The sequence below is a fragment of the Marmota marmota genome, unplaced genomic scaffold (assembly GCF_001458135.2).
Source record: "Marmota marmota marmota unplaced genomic scaffold, marMar, whole genome shotgun sequence".
Taxonomy (NCBI): Eukaryota; Metazoa; Chordata; class Mammalia; order Rodentia; family Sciuridae; genus Marmota; species Marmota marmota.
Genome location: NW_025999924.1, coordinates 3085845 through 3113577, shown reverse-complemented (window position 1 = coordinate 3113577; position 27733 = coordinate 3085845). Strand labels below are relative to the sequence as shown.

At 34.8% G+C, this 27733-nt stretch overlaps 1 protein-coding gene across 8 annotated transcripts in view; it reads right to left on the bottom strand.

Moving 5' to 3' along the window:
* Pde4d (phosphodiesterase 4D) overlaps positions 1–27733 on the bottom strand; it is a 1424195-nt gene that overhangs the window by 968709 nt on the left and 427753 nt on the right. The window contains exon 1 of one of the 8 annotated variants that reach the window (XM_048800088.1): positions 15336–15468. The exons of the other annotated variants lie outside the window; for them this stretch is intronic. Within the exon in view, the coding sequence (XP_048656045.1) occupies positions 15336–15395 (60 nt within the window). The 5' untranslated portion in view covers positions 15396–15468. Of the gene's footprint in view, positions 1–15335; positions 15469–27733 lie in introns of those variants that run through there. 8 annotated transcript variants of the gene reach the window in all.

Here is a 27733-nt window from a genome sequence, read left to right as displayed (position 1 = left end):
AAAAGGTCAATCTCATAGAAGTTGAGAGTAAAATGATGGGCACCAGAGTCCAGGGAGAATAGCAGGGAGGAAGGCAGGGGTAAAAGTTGATCAACAGGTAACAATTGACAGCTAGATGGGTGAAAAAAGTTCTTATATTCTATTACATAAAAAGATGACTACAGAGGACAATAACAGACTATACATTTTTTTGAAGCTATAGAAGCAAGGATTTTGAATATTTTTAACAAAAAGGAATAATACTTATTTGAGGAGGAAGATGTATTTACCATGATGTGAGCATTATAAAAAGTATAGGTATAAAGAAATATCACATGGTACCGTCCAAATAAATACTTTTTTTTGAGAGTGGGGTCTCATTTTGTTGCCCAGGCTGGCCTCGAACTATATCCTCAAGTGATCTTCCTGCCTCAGTCTTCTGAATGACTAGGACTACAGGAAAGAGCCACTACACATGGCTAGTACAATTTTTATGTTTCATTTAAAAATTTTAAAACAAGAGCTTAAAGAAAGACATAAGATGGGGAGTCAGGTGTGGAATCTTATGATACTGCCATCAAACAAAAAGGATGTATGGAGCATGGAATCTGTCCTCAGTTGTCTGAGGTGGTGTGTCCCTGACATGATTTAGATCCCCTTTTCATCCTCTGAAACGGTTGAATGGATTTCAACCATTCAGTAACCCCTAGATATGGTCACCATGGACACTGTGCTCCTCCAGGCGACTCTCTTTGTATTCAGGAGGGTGACCAAAGTGAGGCCACACAATAAAAAAACTATCACTGTTTTACCCTTGCTCCTGTATCAGATTTTTAAAAGACTTTTCTCCTAAGAAATACTCCCATTTGTATTCAATGTGAGAGGATGGAAAAAGGCTACTTATTCGTGCCTGGGTAGAAGTCCTTCCTTCAGAGATGAATCAGAGTGTTGAGTAATGCTACTTTGTCCGCACTCTAAGTCTCTTAGGACTTGAGAGAAGGCAGTAAGAAAGGCAATAAGAAAACTAAATTCCAGCTATAACTTTATAAGTTTCTGCCATATTCTCTCCAGAAGAATGCAAAATGAAAATAATTCTTACTTTACATAATTAAACAACAATTCTTCAATAAGATTGAATTTTAATTGGCCAAATGACCTGAAAACATATTTGGCAAAGAATTTTTGCAATATGTGAAATTACATATGTAGTTCTACAGATATTTAGAGAGGAGAGAGAGAGAGAGAATTATGAAAATGTTTGTACATTCCTTCTTTAATCTGATTAGCTCTTGATGATAAAATTATTGGAAATTTTAATATTCATCTCCATCATTTTTAGTTTTTTTCCTAAATTTTATTTACTGAACACCTGCAACATTTATAATAAAGAAGTCCACTTTATTTAAAATATGAGCATATTAAAATAAAATATTATTGACTGTGCACATAGCATTAGCCTTAGAGTCAACCAGATATAGATCTGTCTCTGCTCTGCTGTGTTCTAACTACATGACCTTAGAATGGCAGTTTTCATCTCTCATAGTCTCAGAGTGCACATCACTGGATCCATGAGAAATGATCTGTCACTGTCTAGAGTGAGTGATTAAGGCAGCCATTTATGGAGCAGTTTATAAGACATCCAACAAAGCTGAAGATAACCTGAATGTTCGTAAGAATGCAGAAATCCTTTTCAGATGATTCCAAATAGCCTGCATTATGATAGAATTGTTTATCATGGGCAAATGTTGAAAGATAAAGAATGCTTATATTTTAAGTGATTACTGTTTGGGGCTGAATTGTGTCTCCCCAAAATTCATATATTGAAGTCCTAACCCCCATTATGTTAGAATGTGACCTTATTTGGAGATAGTCTTTATAGAGGTGGTTGATTTAAATGAAGTAATTTGGGTGGGCCCTAATACAATATTATTTGAAAAAGAGGGAGCAAGCAGAATTTCAACACAGGACAGATGGAACAAGATGTGAAGAGACATAGAGGGAAGCTTTCCATCTACAAGCCAAGGAAAGAGATAGGGTATAGAACTTTCTTCTTTTTTTTTTTTTTTGGTCAAATATTATTTATTCTTCAAAGTATACTTTCATATCCAGTCTTACATTTTCAAATAATCAAACAATATGGAACACTTAAAAGTATGTGTTTCACTATTGACCCAGGTGGTAATGAAGTAGTAGCTTAAATTTTAGCATTAGTACTCATTATCTAATTTTAGGTTATTTCTACCTACTGTCACACATCTAACAATATTTTAGGGATAGGGTGTCAATTTTTATGTTTATGAAATAAAGATCAAATGAAATAGAAATAGAATGAAATAGAAAGGAATGATCTATCTTTATTTGTCTATCTTTATCTTTTCTATTTCATAATTATCTATGAAATAGAAAAGAATTATCCAGTATCCAGTATTAATTAGCACTAATATTTTGTGTATAGTCTTATGAATATTTATTATGGATAAGTATTTTCAAAAACAGGATCAAACATGTTTTTTCAACTTTATTACCACTTTATACCTATTGACCATTTCCAGTAAATAAATGGCATCATAATTTCAAGTTAGTAAATTTTGTTTCATGTAATGGATTTGCTCAAATTTAATCCATCCCTTAATGTGAACATGTAGTACACCCAATTTTCAGATACCATAAACAATGTCCTTATAACAATCTTGATATATAAATAGTGATTAGTTTGTTCTCTCTAAGCTCTCTGAAGGAAGCAACCCTACCAGCACAATAATTTCAGACTCCTAGCCTCCACATGTGACAATAGAATTCTGCTGTTTAAACCACTCAATGTGTCATACTTTGTTTCGGCAACCTAGCAAACTAATATAGTTGTTTTTTTTTATTCATTTTATATTTTTTGTATGAGCAGTCTTCATTTGTCTTCACCTTCAAGAAAAGCAGAATTCACAAAGGGAAAGTGAGAATTTATGAAGCCACTCGGCATGAGCAAGAAATTTAAAAAAAAAAAACTACACAATAGAATTTTAAAAATATATTATTTAATCCAGTTCTTCACAGATGGAAGCTCCAAGTAGACTATTCATTTTCTTTCAAAAAGAGAAAACAAAACTTTAAGTTTTCTAAAGACAAATTGATTGTTCCATGACTCAGGTTTACTGTGCATTAAGAATAAACAAGAATTTATAGGATGAAAGAAGGCAACTCTAAATTGTGTTCCTTCTCATGTTGTGTATTCACTTGGGTGCACTTTACAGTGCAGGCACACAAAACTATCTAGAAGGAAGTTTACTTTTACAAGTCACTGAACACTAATGCATAGTTTTAATGAGACCAGAAATATGCTGGTCAAGGCTGAAACCCTGAAAGCTAATGACTGAAGCAATTGTGAGGCTTCCTGGAGGAATAATGGATTTCTGGGCCTTGATAGTATTTAATTACATGGCTTCCAGGCCATTAGTTTATAAGGAAATATCTAGTTATTTTATCTTATACCCAAGTCTCCTTGCCAACTCACTTGGCCTTTTCAGAGTTAACTGCTAATGCCTGAGGAAATACCATTAACATGGGTGTTTCTTCACTCAGCAGGCGCTTGCTACGCCCATCCACAAGGTGGGGGACAGATAAATTTTCAGGACTTTAAGTGTGAATTCTTGTTAACATCTCTTTCAACTAAATAGGAAGTAGTATACTTAGGTTAAAAAAAATGATTGTGATTCAATAAAATTCTTATTTCTGAGAATCACAGCCAGACTAGGGTACTGAACATGACGGAGAGATAAGGAAATGAGGGCTGTGGATGGGATACCATTTTATGACTGTTATGAGGTAGTTTTATCCTTATTTGCAAATGAGCAATAAACAGTTGAGAAGAATTGAATCTTTTGTTGCAGGACAAACAGAAATCAGGTGGGGGACCTATTCATGAAACCCTCTTTCTAATCCCAAATCCCATTCACATTTGAAAACTACCATAAAACATACACAATTTAAGTAAAAAGATATTAGGAACTATTTTTCTGAACTTATTTCTCAATGAAGATCTTTACATTTTTATGATTTTCTAGGTATAACTGACAGATTTGATTTAATTCCAACTTATCATTTTGGTGTAGGTTATTTTATACTTGAATGTCTAAAGTGGCATAGTAAATTTGTCTGTAATTCAATATTTATTCCTTACTTATTCTGAAAGATATATAGAATTTATAATTATTAGAAAAATAAAGTGATGTTAGAGATCAATTACAAATAACTTCTGTCTGTAAATGAATTTATTTATTTATTTTATAAGTATTGTGTGTGGGGAGCGGGGGAGAGTGCTCTGGTGGACATAAGGGAATACAGTCATACACAAGGCAGAAAGGGTCTCTCTTCTGAAGGTTATAGAACTCTAAGATCCAGAAGAAAACCAGACACACACACACACACACACACACACACCCCTACTCATCTGACAAGAGGCTAAACAGAGGCTACTCAGTCAATCATTTCACCTCCTTGGATGTGGAGTGACTGCTTACTCACTTCAGTAAGTAATCTGAAGAGTAGGAACTGTTTCTTATCTACAAATCTACCTCTAGCACCTGACACCCGAAAAGTGCCTGCTTCTTTCAATTAAACTCAACTTCTTTCTCAGTAAATCTTTTATCACACATCACAGCCAGACACAATGATTTAAGATTGACTTTGACTTGCCCCTTGCCTTGGGCAAATTCCCTAGTAAAATTGCCAACACATAGCTTAAACCAAATGAACATAAGGGAGCATTGGGAGCATAACCGGTCTTTAATAATTCATTGAAAACCCAGTAGGATGTTGGTTGCCATATAGGTGGAGAATCAGACCTGATTTTTCATAACCAAGCCTCCTGTCTTTTTCACATTGGTGGAAGAGTTACCCCACTATTCCCTTAGCAGGTTTCATTACTTTTGACAAATATACTTTTTTGAGAAGGTAGTAAGACTGACATACCAATAGATTATTGTACTTCATCAAGGAATGAAAGAATCATTATTAAGTTGATATAGAACTTAAATGCAAAAACATCTTTCTGGTATAGGAGAGAAATAGGGCTTATCTGGGCAAAAGATATGGCAGAAATGGAGTGAAAAGAGAATCTTGCTCTTTCTCTCTCTTTTTTTTTCTCTCTCAGCATTTTATGTCATTAAAGAGGCATTGTTGAGTTCTAGTTCTTCTGTATAAAACTCAAATAATGAGGAGAGTGAATAACCACTCTTCCCAACACCCACCATTACATATTTAGCAAAATAAAAAGAGAGGAAAAACATACAAATTATTTCTAAGCATGGGCAGGGCCCAAAGATGCCAAACCAGCCAAATTATACCAAATGATGTGTTGTGTGGGCCTGGAGCACCTGGGCCTGGTGGGGAACTACAAGGGCTAGCTCAAGGGCCCTGGTGCTGAGAGACAAAAGAAAATCTAGCTGCATAAACACTGGGGGAGCCCAGAAAGGGAGCCCTTGTGCTGAGAAGTCCTGAAAAATACCTAAAACCTCCCAGGCCTTCTTCCCAGTCCTCCTCAAACGGATTGTGCAGGAATAGCCAACTCATTCGAATATGTTTTGTATATATATAATCATCACAGCCATGACCAGATATCATAGAGAAAATAAAGAGAGGAAAGGTAGTAGAATACAACAGTTACTAATATGGCGTTATGTAAAAATGTGGATGTGTAACCGATGTGATTCTGCAATCTGTATATGGGGTAAAAATGGGAGTTCATAACCCACTTGAATCTAATGTATGAAATATGATATGTCAAGAGTTTTGTAATGTTTTGAACAACCAATAAAAAAAATAAAAAATAAATAAAGGAACCATCACATAATCTAAAAAAAAAAAAAAAAAAAAAAAGAGAGAGAGAGAGAGAGTGAGAGAGCAAAAACACCTCCGCAGAAGGACAAAAACAAACCAGAAAAATGTTCCAACACCATTGCAGGAAAGCATCGCCTGAATTCATAACAAGAATTTTAAAAAATTGTTGAAGGAATGGTAACTCTAAAGAATCACAAAGAAGTGAAAAATACAGAATTCAGTGAAAAGTGTGTCAGATCAAAGGAGAGAACAGATGCCCAAACAACAGGAAGAGGTGAAATGAAACTAATAGGATTCTGGAAAGAAATCAAGAAAAAAGGAAAAGTCATCTTTAAAAAAAGATTACATTGTGGGCTGGGGGTATAGCTCAGTTGGTAGAGTGCTTGTCTAGCATGCATAAGGCCCTGGGCTCAATCCCCAGCACCACATACACACACAAAAATTCCATTGCAATGACTGTCAGTCAAAACAGACACAGTAAAGACCATATTAGAGGAAAGAAATGAGAAAAGAAAAGAAACTAAGACTAAAGAAATATTTTTTTAAATAATAGAAGTACAAGTGGTTAGGCTAGAAAATTACAAACTTGCAAATAAACTGTCTACCATACATCAGAATAGATTCCCAATGTTAAATTCAAACGTTAAGAAATAAAGAAAATCCATTTACATATTAAAATAAAAATCTTGTAGAAGGCTTTTTATAACTATATAGTTTTATATATTTATGAATTTTATGAGTTAAATCTCAAAAACAGCAAAGAGTATATTAACATAACTTAGCTATATAAAAATAAAAAATTTTGCATGGCAAGTTAACTATAAGCATGTACAAAGGGTAAATGTCAAGGAAAGAATAAGAAAATTTGCACCAATAGCACACACCTGTAATCCCAGTGGCTCAGATGGCTAAGGCAAGAGGATCATGAGTTCAAAGCCAGCCTCACCAACTTAGCAAAGCCCTAAGCAACTTAGCAAGAACTGTCTCAAAATAAAATATAAAAAGGTCTAGGGATCTGGCTCAGTGGTTAAGTATCCCAGGGTTCAATTCCTGGTACCAAAAGAAAATTTGGGAAGATATGTTAGAAAATTTTTACCCTTTCCCTTCCAGTAGATAAGAGAATTTGGGCCTATAGCAGCCTTTCCTTACCACAAAACAAACAAACAACAACAAAAAATTAGAAAATCTGGGCTAAGGCTAATAAATCTTACAATCCTAACAATTCTATGATATTATATGTTCACTCTTAGAATTAAATGTTTCACACATGTAAGTTGAGATTTGGATTCTAAGAGTTGAATCCTGACTCATTTAATAGAACAATTTTCTCTAAAAATGATAATGGAATTTCACAAATGCTTTCTGCCACACCTACTCTTTTCCAGAGAAGAAATGAGAGTACGAATGTATGGCAATGGAGCAAGCACCCAAACACACTGCAGTTTAATTTTCCTTTATTATTATATTTATAATTTACTGTGGATGAGTAACACTTATTAGTATGCTTTCTGTTGCCACCAACACTGAAAGCTGCTTTCTGTCTGGACCTTCCCAACTATGAAAGTAAATAATTCTTTGAAATATACATGAGTCAGCCCCAGTAAATTGGGAGAGTTCAATTGAGTTTGGAGGTACTGACATTCTGATGTATTTTCCATTCATCTCAGAAACCTGATCAGTATAAGGTATCAGGGAAACAAAAATTAATTTTTAGAATCATAAAACACTATAAATCATCTAACCAACCTCTCTAGGCCAGATGGCTTTTCATTTACCAGCAAAGTAGATCACTGGATGTCTGAACATGAACCAGGGCTTTTGAACTGTGGAGAGGAAATGTTTCAAATAGCCCACCAGCTACCCAGGGCTGGCAATGGAAATAGGGGATGGAAGAGGGAGAAGGAAGGGAAGCTGAGGTGGAGAGGTGAACAAGGTTCATCTATATAATAATATTCACACCTTTATAACAGTGCTCTAAGTGAATTTGTAAGGTGATGTTTTTACACATCTAGCCCCTTCTAGGGGAATCTTAAGACCCCAGGACTAAAATTAGAGTGAGGAAACTGGTTTATCAATAGGTACGATATTCAGAAAAAATAGAGATAATGACCCAGAAAGTTGAAGCAGAAACAAATGGAAAGCTTTCTTCAACTCTACGGATGACTAAGAACAGTGGTGCTTGCAACCATGAGGCCACATGCAATCTATTTTAAAAATCCATATTCTCAGATATAACTAATGAGGATGAAGATGACCAAGCCAGCTCAATACCAGTGCTCTGCAGTTCTGCCTGGAAAGGAAATCAGGGCATGGACACAGTGGTAAATGTCTGTTAATCCCAGTGACTGGAAAACTGATGCAGGAGGATCAGAAGTTCCTAGCCAACCTGAGAAACATATGAGAGACTGTCAGAAAAAAAAAAAAATCAGAACAGGACTGTGGCAGAGCATCTCTGGGCTCAATCCCCAGCATGAAAAAAGAAAGAAACCAGTCCTCACTCCTAATTGGATCCTCTTTTTTCTACTTAAAATTTCATTACAGTCGAGAAGAAATAGCAACAAACAGAAAAGATCACCCAGAAGGACAAGGGCTTCTGGTACAGGAAGTTCTCAGAGTATCCCTGCACGTAATTCCCATTGATTCATAAGTTCCTGCAGGGAAGCACTGTGACTACTATGTCTCCTGGGACACTCTTCAGGAGGAAGCAAGCAGTCAGCATACTGGCACTATGTGAAATAGGAGACACACCAGCCCAAGTTAGTATCCCTGGAGCTAGTGTCTTGCTGGAGATTCAGACTGAGAGCAACTCATGGTAACAGGTTCCTCTTTGTTTTTTGGTGAACATGAACTGAGTAGGAATATTAACCTTTTGAGTTCATTCACAACTATCACTTTTCATTGGGCTACAAAGAAAAATGGAAGTAGAAAGACAGCAAGGGATGAACTATTTCCAGGAAGAAAGGATTCATTCCTGTAACAGGATTCCAGCACATGGTGAAGGGCTGGGATTTATTAAATAAGAATAAAGAACATTCAGTGAGGACCCACACTTGAGCCAAACTTTGCCCATTGCTGAAATCCATACAGCTCTGCACACATATGGTGACCTGGGAAAAGGGGGACTTCCAAAAGTTTATTTTGTAGAGGGAAAAAGCAGCTCTGTGGAGAGATATAACCCCCTCAAAAAAAAAAAAAAAAAAACAGAGACAGGTACAATCAACTTTACTTACGAGTAAGCCTTAGGGGGCTGGGGTTGTGGCTCAGTGGTAGAGTGCTCGCCTGGCATGTGCAAGACCCTGGGTTCGATCCTCAACACCACATAAAAATAAATAAACAAAATAACGTGTACAACTAAAAAATAAATATTAAAAAAAAGAGTAAGCCTTAGTTTAATTTTCAGAGGGAAAGAGTACTTGGGAGTAAAGCATTCTATCACTCTTCTTGAAATAAAAGAAAGCATGAAATGATATTTGGAAAAATTCTAACTTACTTACATCTATTATTAAATAGATGAATATTCAAATTTGAATTTAAGAAACAAAACTCATATTTTAGAGTTGGCTGATTGTTTTTCTGGAAAGGGAGAAAGAAGGGAAACATATGCCAAAACTACTGCTTGAAGGAAATAAAAATTATCTGAACAAGACATTTTTTCTTATTTTAAAATGTCAAAAACAATATTAATGGCATTAAAAGCACTGAGTTCAATAATTCCCAAGAAATTAGATTGGGCATTCACTCAGAAAACAGAAAGTGTACATTTATTACATATCTTACCTAGGAATTCTTTTATTTAGAAATATTCTTGGGGAATTGTATACTTTTTTTTAAGATAAATATTTTTTAGTCATTACTATAGGAATGTGTTGTAACTCAATGCACTATTCAAAACAAGTGTCCTAGACACAGAGTTTTCCACTTAACTAATTAGAATAGGAATTGCAATATAGCTATAAATTTGACCATTTCACTCATATTTTATAGGGGCATTAATTCTTCCAGACTGACATATCTAAAATTGATCTATAAGTCACATAGGAATATTAGTAGTTTATCTCTAAAGATACTTAATAAAAAAATGACCAAGTAAATTTTTTTTAAAAAATGATTGTTAGATAATAATCTTAAATTAATAAAATATTAGTTTTTTCTCCTATGATATAGAAATAATAATTAATTACTTTTATTCCATATTTTATTCTTTTACAAAATTTGATTTTCTTTAATGAAAACCTAGCTTTAACTTCTTACTTAAATGCTAATGGTTATTTACCTTAATTGATTACAGAATATTTTGACTTTTATGATATCTGCCTTAATCATATGGTTCTTTTGAAAAAAATTGTGGAGATCCCTGAAACCACAGTTAGTTCCATCAGTTTTCACAAGAGGCACTCAAATCAATTCAGCTGCCTCAAGGAATCTTGGCTAATGGAAGAGGAGGCTATGATTAAATTTCTGTATGTTTCAGTATGCATTTTTGAATAAGTCAAAATGAATCCCATTATTATTTATAACTATAAATGCACTAAAATATAATTTAACATTCTGTATATTTTATAATAATGATTAAGATTGATAAAAAAGGGCCTGATAATCCAACAAGTTTATTGTCTTTATTCTGAAACATTAATTATTCACTAACAAAAATAAAAACTTGTGGCTGGGGTTGTGGCTCAGCAGTAGTGTGCTTGCCTAGCATGTGTGAAGTGCTGGGTTCGATCCTCAGCACAACATAAAAATAAAGGTATTTTGTTTAAATACAACTAAAAATAAATTTTAAAAAATAAAATAAAATAAATGCTTATGTGCTCAATTTCAGACATGATAAACAATAATAAACACTTTTCTTTTTACTTTTGACATCTTCTCTAAGGAATACATAATCAGTATTCTTTGAACTCTGTGGTGTTATGTTTAGCAAAATTTATTTAAAAAAAATTCTAAATGGCATGACTCACTTTGGCTTGGTATTAAATTGTTTGTTCACCTTTATTCCATAAGGACTATCTGAACTTATAGTCTCATCTTGAATGGGTCCTCTTAATGAGGTTTCTACTTAATCAATATAGCATATCCTTTATCTATTTACTGTGAAAACCCAAGGGTATACTTAATACTAAACCCACACAGTTCAGGGATAAGTCAAAAAGATTACCCTTGGAGTCGGATCACCTCATAGTTTCTTAAGACTATATTCTCAGGAGGGATATTTCCATCCACTGCAGAGTATGAGTTAACCGAGGGAGGAAGGACTCTTGGTACCTGGCTATGGCCTACATTGTACAAAGTATATGTAGAGAGCATGGAAGAGAATGGCTCTGGGATTTGTCACTCTAGAAAATTAAAGAGAGTGATTTCATTTTTTACCTTAATTTGTGGCCCCATGAAATATATTACCAGAGAACAGCAGATCCATAGAGTTTTACTTCTGTGTGTCCTGAGTCATCTGCAAAGTTTTGAAGGGTAAAGATTGGATATCCAATCCAGGAAATGTGACACAGCTCAAACTCATTTGCAGAGGACTTTCATGAGGTTGCTTCAGTTTAGTATACATAAACACCATAATAATATAAATTATTGGCTCCAACCATCAGGGTCTCTGCTGTTTGCAAACCACACTTAAAAATGTAATTAGTAACTATTAAAATAATGAGCAATGCCAGGCTTGATGGCTAATGCCTGAAAACACAGAAAGCTGAGGCAGAATTGAAAGTTCAGGCCAGCCTGGGCAACTTAGGGAGGTCCTGTGCAACTCAGTCATACTCTGTCTCAAAATAAAAGATGAAAAAGAGCTGGGGAACATGCTCAGTGGTTAAGCACCTCTGGGTTCAATCTCCAGTCTTCAAAATAAAAAAAAAACAATTAATTAATTAATTTAATTAAATAAGTGGGCAATCCTAAGCAGAATAATCAAATTCAGAGGTATTTTCCCTCTCCATGACAAATCTCCTTTCTTAAGAACTGGATGCCTAACCTGTCTGAACAGAATAAATACCATGAATTTATTTGGCATAAACAATATACAAAACTGGAATGGTTACAACAAAGACCAAAAAATTGATATATGATAGACTTTATCCTTAAGAATCTTTGAGAAACAACTTCTTCCATCAGCCCTACCCTGACATTGTCATCCTTAAGATATCTGTGCTGCTTCTTAATAAGGAGCTATGGCAGCATCATACTTAGGGGCCAACTGGACATTTCCCAACATGCTTCCCTTTAGCCTACCACAGCTGCTCATTGTATGGAACCATACATTTGATAACAATCTGTTAAAATAAATTCATACAACCAAAACAATGATGCAAGAACTGGGTGATGAGAATAATGGGCTTTATGTTCCACTTTATTCACTGAATTTTTATTCTCATAGTAACTGTTAGTAGGTTATAGACTCAGTATGCAATATATTTTTATAGTAGGTATTGACTGATATTTCTTGTAAATGACAGCCATGCATTGATTTTTACAAGATGGCAACTTATCTTCTTGAACATAACTGATATTATATGGTAATCATAAGTCTCAGGGAAAGAAAACTGCGTTGGGGCTTAGAAATATGAAACAGCAAAACTTCTCTGGTTTGTAATAAGTCATTTTGTACTTTTTATTAGTTCAGTGACTAAGACTATGTAATTCAGATTAGTGAAGTAAAGAACAAAGACATCCTCAATTTACTTAGCCCTCCAGAATTCTCAGAATACAACAAGCATCTCTCAGTAAATAGGTTGTTTCAGAGGTGAAGGTCAAGACATCATGTGGACAAACCAGAGGCCATAATTATTGAATCTGGTTCCCAGTGGCAAATTGTGTATTGAAGAAAAATATATGATTAATTTCACAAGCTTATCTCTGAATATTGTCGCAAAATGCATTAATTTACATGAAGATAAAATCTTACCAGGCTGCAAAGAAACTCTACCGTCAGTTTTCTTGTTAAAATACAACTGAAATAACACAGACTGTGATTATGTAATAGAAATAATTAAGTAATGCCACATAATTATCACTGTCTTGATCCATATTTAAGAAACATAGAAGTATTATGTGTGTATGCATATATCTCTATATAAACGGGCATATAAATGGGTACATAAATGGGTATATATATATATATATATATATATATATATATATATATATACACACACACACACATGTATATGTAATTTGATAAATACATGGATGTATGGGTAGACAGACAATAGATACAGAATACTTAGCATGGCTTCATAACAGTTTCTAAAAAGTCACTATATAGGAAAAAGAACATTCACTAGTTTAAAAAGGAAGACCAAGTATTCTAATACTAAATGTCCATGTAGTCCAGAGATTCTTTGAAGAAACAAATGAATTGAAGAAATCCATATTCTTGTGTGAGGTATGTTGGTCAGCATAAAAATATTTAGGGGATCTTCACCTGAAAATAACTGTCCTTTAGTTGATCAGTTCATATACATGCTGCTTCGGAACACTGCCATATTTGGAATCACTACCTGGGTAAGAGTTGCTGCCGTATCACTTCCTTGTACCATTCTCAGAGATGCCATTCTTCTAAGAACTAATTAAATTTAATTGTGATTATACAAGAAAGTGATTAGAGACATCAAATAATAAGAATAACAACTTTTTAAAGCCAGTATTTTTGAGAACCTATTATATTCACCAGACACTGTACAAAGAAGTTTATATTCATTATATTATGTAATTCATAATATAACCCTATGATAAAAGTATTACCACCACTTTTCAATGAGGAACCAGGGATTGTACAGCTTAAATAAATATTTAAATAAAACAGCCATTTAATGACAGACCTGAAATTAGAAATTCTGCCTCTTTGTAAATTTTATTTCCGTATTTCCAGATTTAGGCTCTTTAATTATTTTGAGATCTATAAATAAGGAGCTTAAGTATACATGATTCCTTTATATCATACCAATAACAAAAAAATATTCAGTACTTTTATAATATGATAAGTTTTTTCTTAGGTGAATGAAAATAATTATTTATCAGTTTACTGAAAATGTGATGTTAAGGGTAGAGAGGGGAATAACCCAGATCATTATAACTTGGACTCAACTCTCTATTCCCAATTCAGTATAGAAGGCTTATATTGGAGGTTAAATTTTGTAGTAAACAGCATATTTATGAATAAGAAACAAAACTATTACAAAATGGCACCTTCCAAAATCCTTGGTTTATGAGTCTTTAACACATCTCTAGAATAGATCTTCTACCTAGCATGGTCCCCAGCCTGGGTATCATAATGCAGGTCTGTGAGAGGGTAGTGACAGGAAATAGGTAGTGCCCTTCTACTGCACATTGCCCACATCTCTATTAGGTAGCATCCACACAACAGAGACAAACCCAGATGGTGATGTTCAAGTGCACTTCTGCCTGCAGCAAAATGTTGAGCCCCAGAGTCTTCCTGTAAGCATAGCAATAGTCACATATATTTAAATTTGAGCTACCAAAGGAATCGATGTGTTGTCTCAGATAAGAAGAAGTGGGTAAAATAAATATTTTCTTAAGTTTTGTCAGCTTTATAAATACCTAATAATGCAGAAATTAATAGTCTATCATTGGGTTAATTATTTATGAGGAAATAATTGAGTTAATGAGATTTTTAATAGGAAATGGTTGGTACTGGTACTTGAAATAAAAACAAGTTCTGAAAGATATAAAAAATAGAACAGGAGAAAATTAAATTCTTACATCTGGGAAATTGCAAAATCATTGCCCATAAGAAGTGACATCTGGAATGCAAAACATAACTTCATATATTATAATCAACAGAACACCACTTTGCATTTATCATGTTAATAAACATAGCCACCTATGCAGAATTTCATGAAGCAAGCAATATTTTTGCTAATCTCTTTGCAACCCACTCAAAAAAAAAATGTGGGACTAAAAGACCTGAAAAAAAAAACCCACAAAACTTCCTTTCTTTTAGTGTGAACTACTGTTTATTATACTTTTAAGACTTTTTCCATCAAAATCATTATAGGAGGAAAAATAAATATTACCCAAAATTGCACAGTCCTAACAAAACAGAATTTTATAGTAATAGCATTAGTATAATTTCACCTTTTTTTTACTTAACAATGTGTTTTGTTTTGGTATCAGATTATTTAAAAGTAATCTTTTTTTTTACCAAGGATTCTGGTAAGAATCCAGTGTTTGGCTTTTCCCCCCTTTACTTAACCTATATGAGATATCAATCCATTTTCTCCTACAAGTCTTACTAACTCTCCACTTTTCTTTTAGTGTCTTTAGATACTAGGTATAGTGCAGACCCCCAGTTCAATTGCAAAGTCTGCACTAGACACATTCTTTATAAACTCAACCCTTCATTTAAGGTTTTTATTTTCTTTATCTTCACACTGCCATCTCAAAAAAACCACAATGTTGACATTTTATGAGTCAGCCCACAATCAACAAAAAACTATAAATATGGAACCTTTTTACTTTATGCTCCTTTTTTTGGTTAAATTAATTACAATGAAATGTCTTACTCCATTGTCCTGGTATTTGGCTGATAAGCATCCCAAAGAGAACCTGATCCAATGACACATCAATCCTCACTTCATTCATTGCCATCTTGAATATTTTCTTATTCTCCTGTCTGGCTTCTTCCAGTCTCTCCTCCTGGTATCAGAAGAGGACCTCTAGTTTAAAAAGTTATCTATACTCAGATTATCCCTGTAGCCTTGCCCTGATGAATTGCCATGATGAATTACATGAAGTTTAGGGAAAGTGTGTCTTCTGGAACTAGATGTCTCAATTCAAATCTCAGCTTCTTCATTGGCGTGGTCAAGTTACTTAATCATTTGCCTGTTTCTTTATTTGTGATACAGACTTACCTCATAAGGTTATATAAAGCATTTAGGATAGTACCAAATAAATGGTAAATATATGTATTATGTATACATGAAATTCATACATGCATACATACATACTCAGTGCACATGTATAAGTGGATAGGGTAAATAGTAAACTTAAGTTTATATATAAGAATTTTTTAATTCTTTGGGTATATTCAGATGAAAATAAAAATCTGTGACTTGGAAAAGTTTCATTTTTGATCATATAAAGAGATTTGGTTGACATATAAATAAATGGGTCTTAAAACAGATTTGTATGAACTTACTCTAAAAGAAGATATAAGACAGAAGATATGAAAAACTTTGGAACAGAACCTGAAATCAGAACCTTTTGACAGACACATAGTTTAGTGGATATTTTGTTAAATGAATTAGCAGCTAGTAAATTATAGCCAATCAATTTCTGAATATCAGTCATCTATAGGAACAGAAAAATCTCCAACTTCTTATAGAAAATAACACTGTTATACATCCCACTGATGCTGTATAGAACCATTAAAATCATTTACAATGATTTTTTTATATGTTGATCAAATTCCTCCCTAATACATCCATCACATTATTAGAACAAATTCAGGTTCTCTAGACAAGCATAAATCAGAACAGGATGAACTTCATAAAGAGCCTAGATGCACTAACAAAATAAACTTGAGTGGGGCTGGGGTTGTGGCTCAGCAGTAGAGCACCTGCCTAGCATGTGTGAGGCACTGGGTTCAATTCTTAGGACCACATATAAACAAATAAAGTTCCACCAATAACTAGTAAAAATTAAAAAAAAGTTTTGAGTAATGCCATGTAGGAATTAGTGACTATAAATTTCAGGAACCTCTGGAGGACATTGGCCCTGTGCTCACAAAGTGAGCGGGCCCACTGGGCAGGAGGTCAGAGAAAAGCAGCCATACATTTAAAGGGCCTAGAAATGTCAGATGATGCTTAGCCAGTTTTAATCTGAGTGTAACTTTCCACCTCATAGACTCAGTGTCAAAGAACTCTTGAGATGTCACTATTGTGGGAAACAAGGAATGAGTACTAAATGCTTAAGGATTTTACTAGATTTTTCTTACATAAATATACTTAATGACAGGAAAAAATACTGATTTTTAGTCTAATGTCACCTTTCTGACTTTACTTTTAAACCATTTTATCGGCATTTGAATTTGACCACAACATAAAATTTGACTCATTAAGTAGCATGTCCACAACATAAAATAACATTATATTAGTATTTTTCATTTTAATAATTAAAAGATAAAGCTAAAATGTTAATATTCTAGTACAAATGGTAGCATTCTCATGTATTTGTTGATTGATTGTATATCATTTTCTGAGAAGTGTCTGTTCAGGTCCATAGCCCATTTATTGATTGGGTTATTTGTTTTTTATTTTTTGTTGGTTTTTTTTTTTTTTTGGAGGGGGGGGGGTTAGCTTTTTGAGTTCTTTACATACCCTAGTGATTAGTGCTCTATTTGATGTGTGAGGGGTAAAGATTTGCTCCCAACAAGTAGGCTCTCTATTCACTTCAGAGATTGTTTCTTTTGCCAAGAAGAAGCTTTTTAGTTTGAGTTCATCCCATTTATTAATTCTTGATTTTAATTCTTGTGCCAAAGTAGTCTTATTAAGAAGTTGGGGCCTAATCCCACATGATGCAGATTTGGGCCCACTTTTTCTTCTATTAGACGCAGGGTCTCTGGTTGTATTCCCAAGTTCTTGATCCATTTTGAGTTTTGTGCATGGTGAGAGATAGGGGTTTAATCTCATTTTGTTGCATATGGATTTGTAGTTTTCCCAGCACCATTTGTTGAAGAGGCTATCTTTTCTCCAATGCATATTCTTGGCAACTTTGTCTAATATAAGATAATTGTAGTTTTGTGGGATAGTCTCTGTGTCCTCTATTCAGTACCATTGAAAAATGTTCATCATCACTAGCAATTAGAGAAATGCAAATTAAAACCACTCTAAGATTTAATCTCACTACAGTCAGAATGGCAGCTATTTTGGATACAAACAACAATAAGTGTTGGCGAGGATGTGGGGAAAAAGATACACTCATACACTGCTGATGGAACTGCAAATTGATGCAGCCAATATGGATAGCAGTATGAAGATTTCTTGGAAAATTGGGAATGGAACCACCATTTGACCCAGCTATCCCTCTCCTCAGTCTATACCCAAAGAATTTAAAAACAGCATTCTCTAGGGACACAGCTACATCAATGTTTATAGCAGCACCATTTACAATAGCTAAACTGTGGAACCAACCTAGATGCCCTTCAATAGATGAATAGATACCAAAAACAAAAAGTGGCATATATACACAATGGAATATTACTCAGCAGTAAAAGAGAATAAAATCATGGCATTTGCAGGTAAATGGATGGAGTTAGAAAAGATAATGCTAAGTGAAGTTAGCCAACCCAAAAAACCAAATGCCGAATGTTTTCTTTGATATAAGGAGGCTGATTCAATAGTGGGATAGGGAGCGGGAACATGGGACGAATATACAAACTCTAGATAGGGCAGAGGGGTTGGAGGGGAAGGGAGGGGTATGGAATAATTAATGCTGGTGTAATGTGATTATCATTACTTTCCAAAGTACCTGTATGAAGACATAAATTGGTGTGAATATACTGTGTATACAACCAGAGATATGAAAAATTGTGCTCTATATATGTAATAAGAATTGTAATGTATTCTGCTGTTGTATATAAATAAAAAATTACATAAAAAAAGATTCATCAAACATATCATGAAGCAGGAAAATGTGTAATGAAGCCTAATAATGCATCTAATAAGAAATCCCAAAATTTTTTCAGTGAATCTTGAGCTGCATCATCGGAAACTCAAAACCACGCAGTTCTAGGGTTTCTGCCAACACGCATATTACATATGTAACTGGTCTCAGAGAACTTGGAAGATAGAGCTAAAATGGTACATTCCTTTGGTTACAACACACATTTGCCTACAGTTTATGAGGCAATAAGACTGATCTCAGCCTCCTTCTTTATGCACATATGTGCATGCCACTCACACAAACACCATCCACAGAAATAGAGAATACGACAGAAATAGAGGATACGCTCTTCATTGTCTCAAGAACTGCCTGGGAAAAAAATAACTGTTGTGGGAATGAGTTTTTAAAAAATAGTTAAATTTAACAAAATTTAAAAATAAGTAATAAATCCCTTGAACCTACAATGAAGTCCAATATAGTGTTTAAAGAAGCATTCTCTATTCTATTTTGATAATGCCAGTATGTAGTACCAATAATGTAATTGTTTTCCATATGATCAATTTTACAAATTCAGTTTTAAATTAAAGTAATTTAAACCAAAATATAATGATAGCATTCTCAAATTCCCATGGTGTTACAGTATGTTTATCAAAATTTTGAACATGTGCTTATGAAATGAAATTATTGGGTCTTATCTGTCCCAATCCCTTTTTAAGAAAGCAAAGTATATATAATATTTTTAGTGTAATTTTCCACAATTATTGTTGTTTGACACTATGAGTATGGCAATTTAGTATGTTTTGTCCTGTTCTTTGTAATTGTTTTAATATAATGCTTCCCAGATCACAGTGGCATCAACCTATAATCCCAGCTACAAGGAAGGCTCAAGCAGGAGGATTACAAATTTGCAGCCAACCTAAGCAACATAGCCAGACCCGTGTCTCAAAATAAAAAGAGATTGGAGATGGTTGCTCAATGGTACAGCATTTTCCTAGCATGCATGAGGTCTTGGGTTCAATCTCTAGTACTAGGGGAAAAAATTTGTGTGCATACATACATTGGTACATATTTACATACGTGTGTGTATAAAATGTTTCCTTCACCCAAACTTCAAGTCTTCTACTCAAGTTTTCCTCAGATTATTTCTTACCTTTCAGCTCTCAGAGTATCCAAATTTTTTACTAGATTTTCCTACTTCATTCATGTTCCTACCTATAAATGACTCTTTCACAACTCTCTTAATACTTTCAAGAGCTTCTGTCTTATCTGCACACTCAGTTGGTAACCTGTTATTTCTTTGAACACATAATCTCAAAATTGAAAATAATTTCCTTCTGCTTCCTCCTTCACATTAGAAAACTCTCCATTTATGTGCCTGATCTTATCTCTTTCCACTTACTCAAGAATATTTTTTCAGTTACTATCCTTTCTCCTGCACCACTAATTTCCCCCTCTTTTATGGATTCTGCTCATGGGCATAAAAATCCACTATAATAGATCCATTCGATGTCAACTGCCACCTATGTAATTTCTCTGTGTAAATTCTTTAGAGTAAGACTTCTCAAACAAGTTGTCCAAACTCAGGTTCTTTACTTCCTGCCTTCCCAGAAAGTAGATTTGTTCTCAAATCTGCTCCATTCATAATTTTGTCTTCAGTACTTTATTGAAATAGCCCTTGTTAAGGTCATGCAAGGCCTCCTCAATGCTAAATCCATGAGTCAGTTCTCATTTCTCCTGTACTTGGGTAATCAGCAGCATTCAGCAATTATTTACTCATTTCTTTTTGGAACATTATTGTTATGGTTTAGATATTAGGTGTCCTCCCAAAACTTATAAGTAAGGCACTGCAAAAACATTCAGAGGTGAAATGATTGAGTTATGAGAGCTTTAATCCAATTAGTGAATTAATCCCCTGAGGAGGATTAACTGAGTGATAACTGTAGGCTGGTAGGAGGTGGGTCCCGGAGGATATGCCTTTGAGGTATATATTTGGTGAGCTCTTTCTGCTTAGTCTCTTTCTGCTTTCTGATCATCATGCAAACTGCTTACTTCTGCCCCACTCTTCTGCCATGATGTTTTTCTTCACCTCAAGCCCCAAGAAATGGAGTCAGCTGTCCATCTACTGAGACCTCTGAAACCATGATCCCCAAGTAAACGTTTCCTCCTTAAAATTGTTCTTGTCAGGTTTTAGTCACAACAGGGAGAAAATTGACTAAAACAATTGTCTTCATTGGCTTACAATACTCCCCTCCAAATACAATCCCTTCCAGGTTGTCTTCCTGCACCACCAGCTGCTCCCTCTCAATATCTTTCCTTATTTATCTATAGTAACTGCTCACCTTCAAAATCATCAATATCTAGATAAAAATTGTAAACTAGACCTAAATTTCAGACATGTATAACTGACTACTAAACCTTTCCACTGACGTCTAAATGCATACATCAAGGTTAACATGGAAATCTTCATTCCCCCCTTTCCATCTCAGCAAATAGCAACTCTACTTGTGCAATTTCTCAGACCAAAATTTATATCATGTTCTTGCAACTGACATAAGTCAAGCAACAAATCTTGTTAACTCTCCCTTCAAAATATATCAAGAACTTATCATTTTTTACTAGAAGCAAAGCTACCTCCCAGGTCCAAACGGACATCTTCTACCTGCAATAATGCACATGTCTTCTGTAGTAGATGCTCTTAGTACTCTGCCCAGATCCCCTTTTCTGGACAAATGCACCCATCTTTCAGATGCTGTAAGTATTCACTGCCAAATGGCTCATAGCTGTACTCCTGAGGCCTTTGGAAGACCCAAGAGGAGACTTCATCAGAGCTGCCTGGAAAGTCAAAACCCTTTTCTCCTTGTTGGCAATAGCCCATGAGCTACTGATAGAGGGATACAGAATCCAGACCTCCTTTCTTGAGATGAGGCCATTCTGTAGTACTATTCATCTTTCAGAGACCACCCCTCAGCAATCAGCCTTAAGATATTGCGATTTTTTTTTTTTTTTTGCTTAGTTCTCATTCTTCTCTCCCTTGTGCCCTAGCCTTCTGCCCTCACTTCTTAGCAGGTTTCTCCTGAGAACATGCTTTAATTAACCACTCTCAGGGTACTCTCTGTGTTAAACTCTTCTACGATGAAACCTAACCTACCTCTAATTGATGTTCCTTGCATTTTTACTGTCATTATGTATTCCTAACACAGTGAAAATGTGATCTGAAAAAAAATCTTGAATTCATATTACATCCTTTATCTGGACACCATTAAAAAAAACTTCATGTCACTCTCAGTAAAAGATATAAACCCTACATGTTCTATCTAGCCCTATATGATCTCTTTGATCTACTTTGTAACTCTTCTTTTTCTCTCACTAGACTCCAGCCTCGTCTGCATCCTCAGGGTTCCTAAAATATACCAAACCTATATTTATGATATTTATGTGTGTGTGTGTGTGTGTGTGTGTGACACACACACACACAGAGACAGAGAGAGAGAGAGAGAGAGAGAGAGAGAGAGAGATTTGATAGATAAGCATTGTCTATTATCTGTCTTTCAAAATGAAAGCTTGGTGAAGGTAGAAACAGGTTCACTGGTGTATTCCTGCTACCCAGAAGAGTTTTGGGCACATATGTTTGTTGAATTGATGAATCATCTATTTTATCCCCTTTGATGATTCCCTAATCCTAGCATTCCTGCCAATATTCAAATAAGAAACAGAATTTTATTTAGGGCAAATATAAGTGCTAAGAATTTAATGTCAAAGATCATTCTCTTAAATGGAAAAAAAAAGCTATGCTTTTTGCTATTTTAAGGTACCTGGGCTCTTTAATATCTCAAGAATACTAGCCTGAGAGAAGCAACAGATTGAGAAAAAGAAATAATTGGGAGCATGGCTCTTTTCAGTTAAAGGGGGCTTTAATTATGATTTTACCTCTGTTAGCTTCAGAAGATTAGATGCCCAAGTTAATAAAGCATCAAGCACAGTCTAAACTCTAATGTACACTCAACATTAGACTCAAATAGTGAATCACACCTATCAGATCATATAGACATCCTGGGATTTGCTATTAACAGTTGATGACCTACCATCCCACTTTTAGCTCTTTTTGAAAAATATAAACCAAATTTTAGCTTTGAGGTCAGTAATGCAAGTTACAGATGGCAAAACAAAATCCTAAATGCTAAGTAAAAGAGATTTTACTTCTACTTTGCAATACTTTTCTTATTTTTCACAGGAAGAACTAAAAACTACATAGAAGTTCTATTATTCAAATATTTTATCCAAGTATTTATTGTTCCTTTTACCAAATACCTACTCCTTTAGAAACAGATGATTAAAGAAATGAAATGGGGATAAATCAGCTTGATATCTTTAAGGCAGTTTTAATCTATCAGCAAAACCCCTCCTTCTAAAAGGCAAACTCATGAACCTTTCTGAAACAAAATGGCACACTTGTATTTTTTATTAGTAGTCAAGCTGGGATAGCCAACAGGCAATTTGGTGAACTCTGTCTTGGAAATTAATATATTTAAACTCTAGCCATTAAAATCCAATCTAATTCAATGTATATTTATTTAAGTTCACTCTATGCCCAGTGGTTGCATAGGGATTCAAAAAGGAGGTGTTGAAAACAACAATGCTTATTGAATAGGCTGGTGTACCATGCATTTTCCTAGGTACTGCTCATATAATGATGAGGACATAGACATCTTTTAGTGAATAAGAAACATTAACCATTTGATCACATTGTCTGATTAAATATAGTAAAGAAAATATATAGGATAATATGATGGTAAGCAGGAAGTCCCAACTTCAGGAAATACTTCCATGAAAAAATGATTTTTAAAAAATGGGAAGGATCAGGAGGGCTTCACTGGGTAAAGAAGTAAGGGAGCCAGTGTTCCTGGCAGAGAGAACAGCATGAGCAAAGGCCCTGAGGAACTGAATGGAAAGTTAGTATACATGGAACTGAGTTAAGCCAAAGCCTTTTTCAGGACAAAGCAGAAAGGAGGTTGGAGACAGGGTTTGATTCTAATTATAGAGCCTCTGGAAGACCACACCAAGGGGGATGTTAATAGTTTTGAGTACAATAGGAAATCTCTAATAGGTTTTAAGACAAGAGAGGTGGTGAGTGATATGGTTTGTTTTTTTGTTTTGAGACGACTCTGAGTGCAATGTGGAAGACAGATTGGATGGTGGGGCAAGAAGAGAATTCCAGGAAATGGACCAAGACATCTATTACTGTGGTCAGAGAAAGATGATGTCAGCTTAGATAGAATGGAACTGGTAAATGAAGTGAGAGAAATGGAAGAAGCCTACCACTGGGAGGTAAAATCCACAAGCCTTGGTGATGGTTGTCAGAGGTGCAGAAGAAAAACTAGGTGATATGAGCAGGAAGGACAGGATTTCAGTTTGGAGTATTTGAGATCTAAAATGCCTCTAAGCACTCAATGGGATAAATAAGTAGGATCAACTTAGGAGGATAAACAAGTCTGAATCCCAGAGGACAGAGATGGACTGGGATATAAATAAGTAAGTCTTTGATATACAAGTGAAAATTGAAATCAAAAGAGTACGAGGCACGGAAAGTAAAGGGGCAGGGGAGAAGGTCTAGGACCAACCGTGAGAAACTCCAAAACATAATGGCCAGGTAGCAGTTCAATGGGAAATAAGGAGAAACCAACAACAAAAGAAGAAAACTAGGAGGTTAATTGTATAACAGAAGCCAAGGAAGAGGTCCCAAAAGAACAAAGAGGGAGGAAGAGATTCTCCAACTCATAAGACTAGGAAAGGATTTACTTGTTACTTGAAGTTGAGAAAGATATGGGATGACACATTAAGCTTCTGAGATTGGAAAATGAAGATTACCTTGGGATACATTAGAAGTCCACTGAATTGTGTTGTCCAAAACAACCAGGCACATGTTATAATTTATTATGCAGAAGCAACATCTATGTCCTAAGGATAATTGAAATAAGCTGATTTCGATATGGCACAGTGTCATCTGATCTTAAGCAGAGTCAGCAAAATTCATTCCACCTTCCTAGGACTCACAGCTAGACCAAATTTTTCATGCATAAACCTGTGAATGTATGGTGAATGGAAACAATAGGCGCCACTTCTGGGCCTGCACATAGGAAGCACCTCTGGTTCCCCACTCACCTACAGGTGGAAGATAAACCTGCACCTTGAGAGAATGAAGCCATGAGTACATAGGAAGAACACCACCTGTCTGAATGAACAGGTGGGAGGCAGATGGCAAACCAAAAATATCATGCCTAACTTGGCATGAATGAGATAAACTTCAAATGTTTCAACCACTGGGATTTGAGACTTAATCTTTACAAAATTTAGCATAAAGGACTCTAACTGATACACTGTGGCTGGCTACTTTGGAAACAACCTGGATGGGCAGATTTATCTCAGAGTACACAATCATCTTTTATCCCCAGTTGATTCACTAGTGAACTGTATTTCAGTGATATGGACAAAATGTTCAAAGCCAAAGGGCAGTTAATTTTCTACTAAGCATTTTCATAAATTTGAATGAGTCAGAATAATTTAGTGTTTTTGCTTTTGCTTTTTACTGGAAAAAACAGTATGAGATTTTTTAAGGTACATCATGGATAAACATTTTTACCAAAAGCCAAAAACAAAATTTTATTTTGTATTTGATTGACAGTTCATTAAAAAGCACACTAATTTTGTCATAAATATTGTGGCACAGGGATTTAAATAGTAATTAAACAAAATGTAGTTCTCTCAAATTAAAAAAGAAAACTCCAGATTTTAAAAATATGTAGGCTTGCTTATAACAGCACTAAAATTCATTTAAAATATGTGTTTATATATAACAACATCCAAGTGCTCATATGACAGCTTGGCAGAGATGCTGTGGAATGATCATAGAAAATCTGGTATGGATATTGCATATGCTTTTATCATAACTTCATATTTAAGTCTTTATAGGGGGAAGAAAGAGCCAATAATGGCATAGTGATAGAAACAGAAAAGCCTTACAGATGGAGAATATACAGGAAAGGAGAAGTGCTGAATGCCTAAAAGTATTTCTAAGGTGTTGAAGATGTTCTCTGGGTTCTCAACATTTTTCAGGCAGAATCTGATCAGTGATTGGAGTACCGTGACTTAACTTTATCTTTCTTTCATGTACATCTATAATTCACAGGCCCATCTGTGTGGGCCCCATGTGAATGTACAGTTTGCACATCCATGAAGTTAGCTCTGCCTTCATGTAACTCAAAGAATAAAATTACAAAACACAGCAGATTTGAGATCAAGATTTTTCAAGTGTGCTGAATAAAAATAAACTCATTCCCCTGCACAAAATCAGAGGAGAGATGCCAAGAGACTTCAGTGGAAATGAGAGAGAGGGATGTCTTGTTCTCTCATTGGACATCACCTAAGCCTCCAGACCAGCTTACTCATCTTACTGGAATGAGGAAAGTATTGGTAAAAGATGACAAGTGGTTTAGGTAGATAGAGTGGGAACAAGGACTGCTTAAATTTTAAACTTCAAACAGGTAAAAGGCTGCTTGCGTAGGTCCCGGGGTTGATGTATTTAACACTGTCAAGCTTGAAAACATTTAAAATCTGATCTTCAGTTAAGACTTGCATGAATTAATTCTAAAAGTTAAAAACAATAAACAAGAGTTTCATTATAAAGACTACTATGTTAGGGCCAACAGGTCACTCAGAGCAGGATATTTCTAGCATTAATTTAGATCTTCAAGTTTTTATAACTCCTTAATCATTCTCTAGTATATGGATATCTTCCTTCTAAGAGATCTTCCTATGTAGCTTTATCTATTTTCTTATAGTTTCCAATTCTTAACTCCTTTTCCTATATTTTTAAGATTCCCCAAATTTAATATTCTTTACTTGAATCGTCAGTTTTGACAGTAATGCTTTGAAATTTGAGGAACTTGGATATAATCTGTTTTTCCTTATTCATAGTATCTTATAAATGTTTTCACTTTGTTTTATTATAATGTTTAAAAGATTCTTGAATCTATCCAAGAATGGTATTATTTTTCCTTTTTCTGAATTATTTTATTTCCTCTGGGGTCACTTCTTCATTTGGTCATCTTGATTTTCCTTGTTCATGTTGCAAGCTTCCTCAAATATCTAATGACCCTTGGTTTCCAGTTTATATTTAAGAATATTTTTAAAGAAGACAGTAGAACCCTGATTTCCAGGTCTATGTAAGTGGGCCTGGCTTGTTATTCAGCTGGCTTCTCTTTCAGGTGAATAGAAGGAAGTCAACCACTATGACCCTTATTCTGATGGAACAATTTCTGAGCTAACTACCCTAGTTCTCCCCAAGGTCTGAATTCCTTTACTTAATAAACCATGCTTTGTGTGATGTTTGTGGCATTAGTGACAAACACTTGGCTGCAAACCAGATATTTTAGTATGGGACCAAGGATAGGTATGATGAATATAGGATAAAATTGGTTCAAATACAGTGTTAGACTAAAAAACAGTTATGGTCTATCCCTTCTTTATATCCATACTTTTGCAATGCAACTTTGTAGCTCTTGACTGACAGAATCCATTTCTATGTCCCTTGAATCTAGATTGGTCTTAAAACCTATTTGAGCAATAGGATGAATGAAGAAGACATGAAAGTGTGCCAATTCTAAGCCTCAGCCTAAAGAGCTCTTTCAGTTGTACTTTTTCTTATAATCCTGTTCATCTACTATGTGAACATTCCTAGAACAATTTGATCAGTGATAAGATTCCTGAGGCCCTATTGCCTCTATCATCCCATGTGACAGACAACCAACCTATAGAAGCAGATCTGAACTATAAGAAGTTGAGTAAAGACATGTGAATAAGCCCACAAGAGCCTAGCCAGAAATGCCAACCAGGTAGAATAGGGAACTAAATAAATGCTTATTTTTAGTTACGATTTAATGTGGTTTTTTGGGCAGCATAAGCCAATGCAAATACTGTAGATCACAATTCTAAATATGGATATGCTTCTCATTTCAATATCCATGAGTGTTATATACAAAACTGGAGTAAGTATAAGCTTCTGCCAGGCCATTGGGCTCTTTCTTGGATGCGACTCTTTCCACACATATTTAACAATGCTTGCTTTGGTTTTACTTCAACAATCAACACCACTTGTTCACATTTCATGTTCCAGAACTTAGATGACATCTCTTGGTATCTTTCCCATTATCATTATTGTTTCACATTATATATATTTATTATTTTTCCATTTTAATGAGGTCTCCAAAGGAAGAGTGGGATACAAAAAAAAAAAAAAAAACAA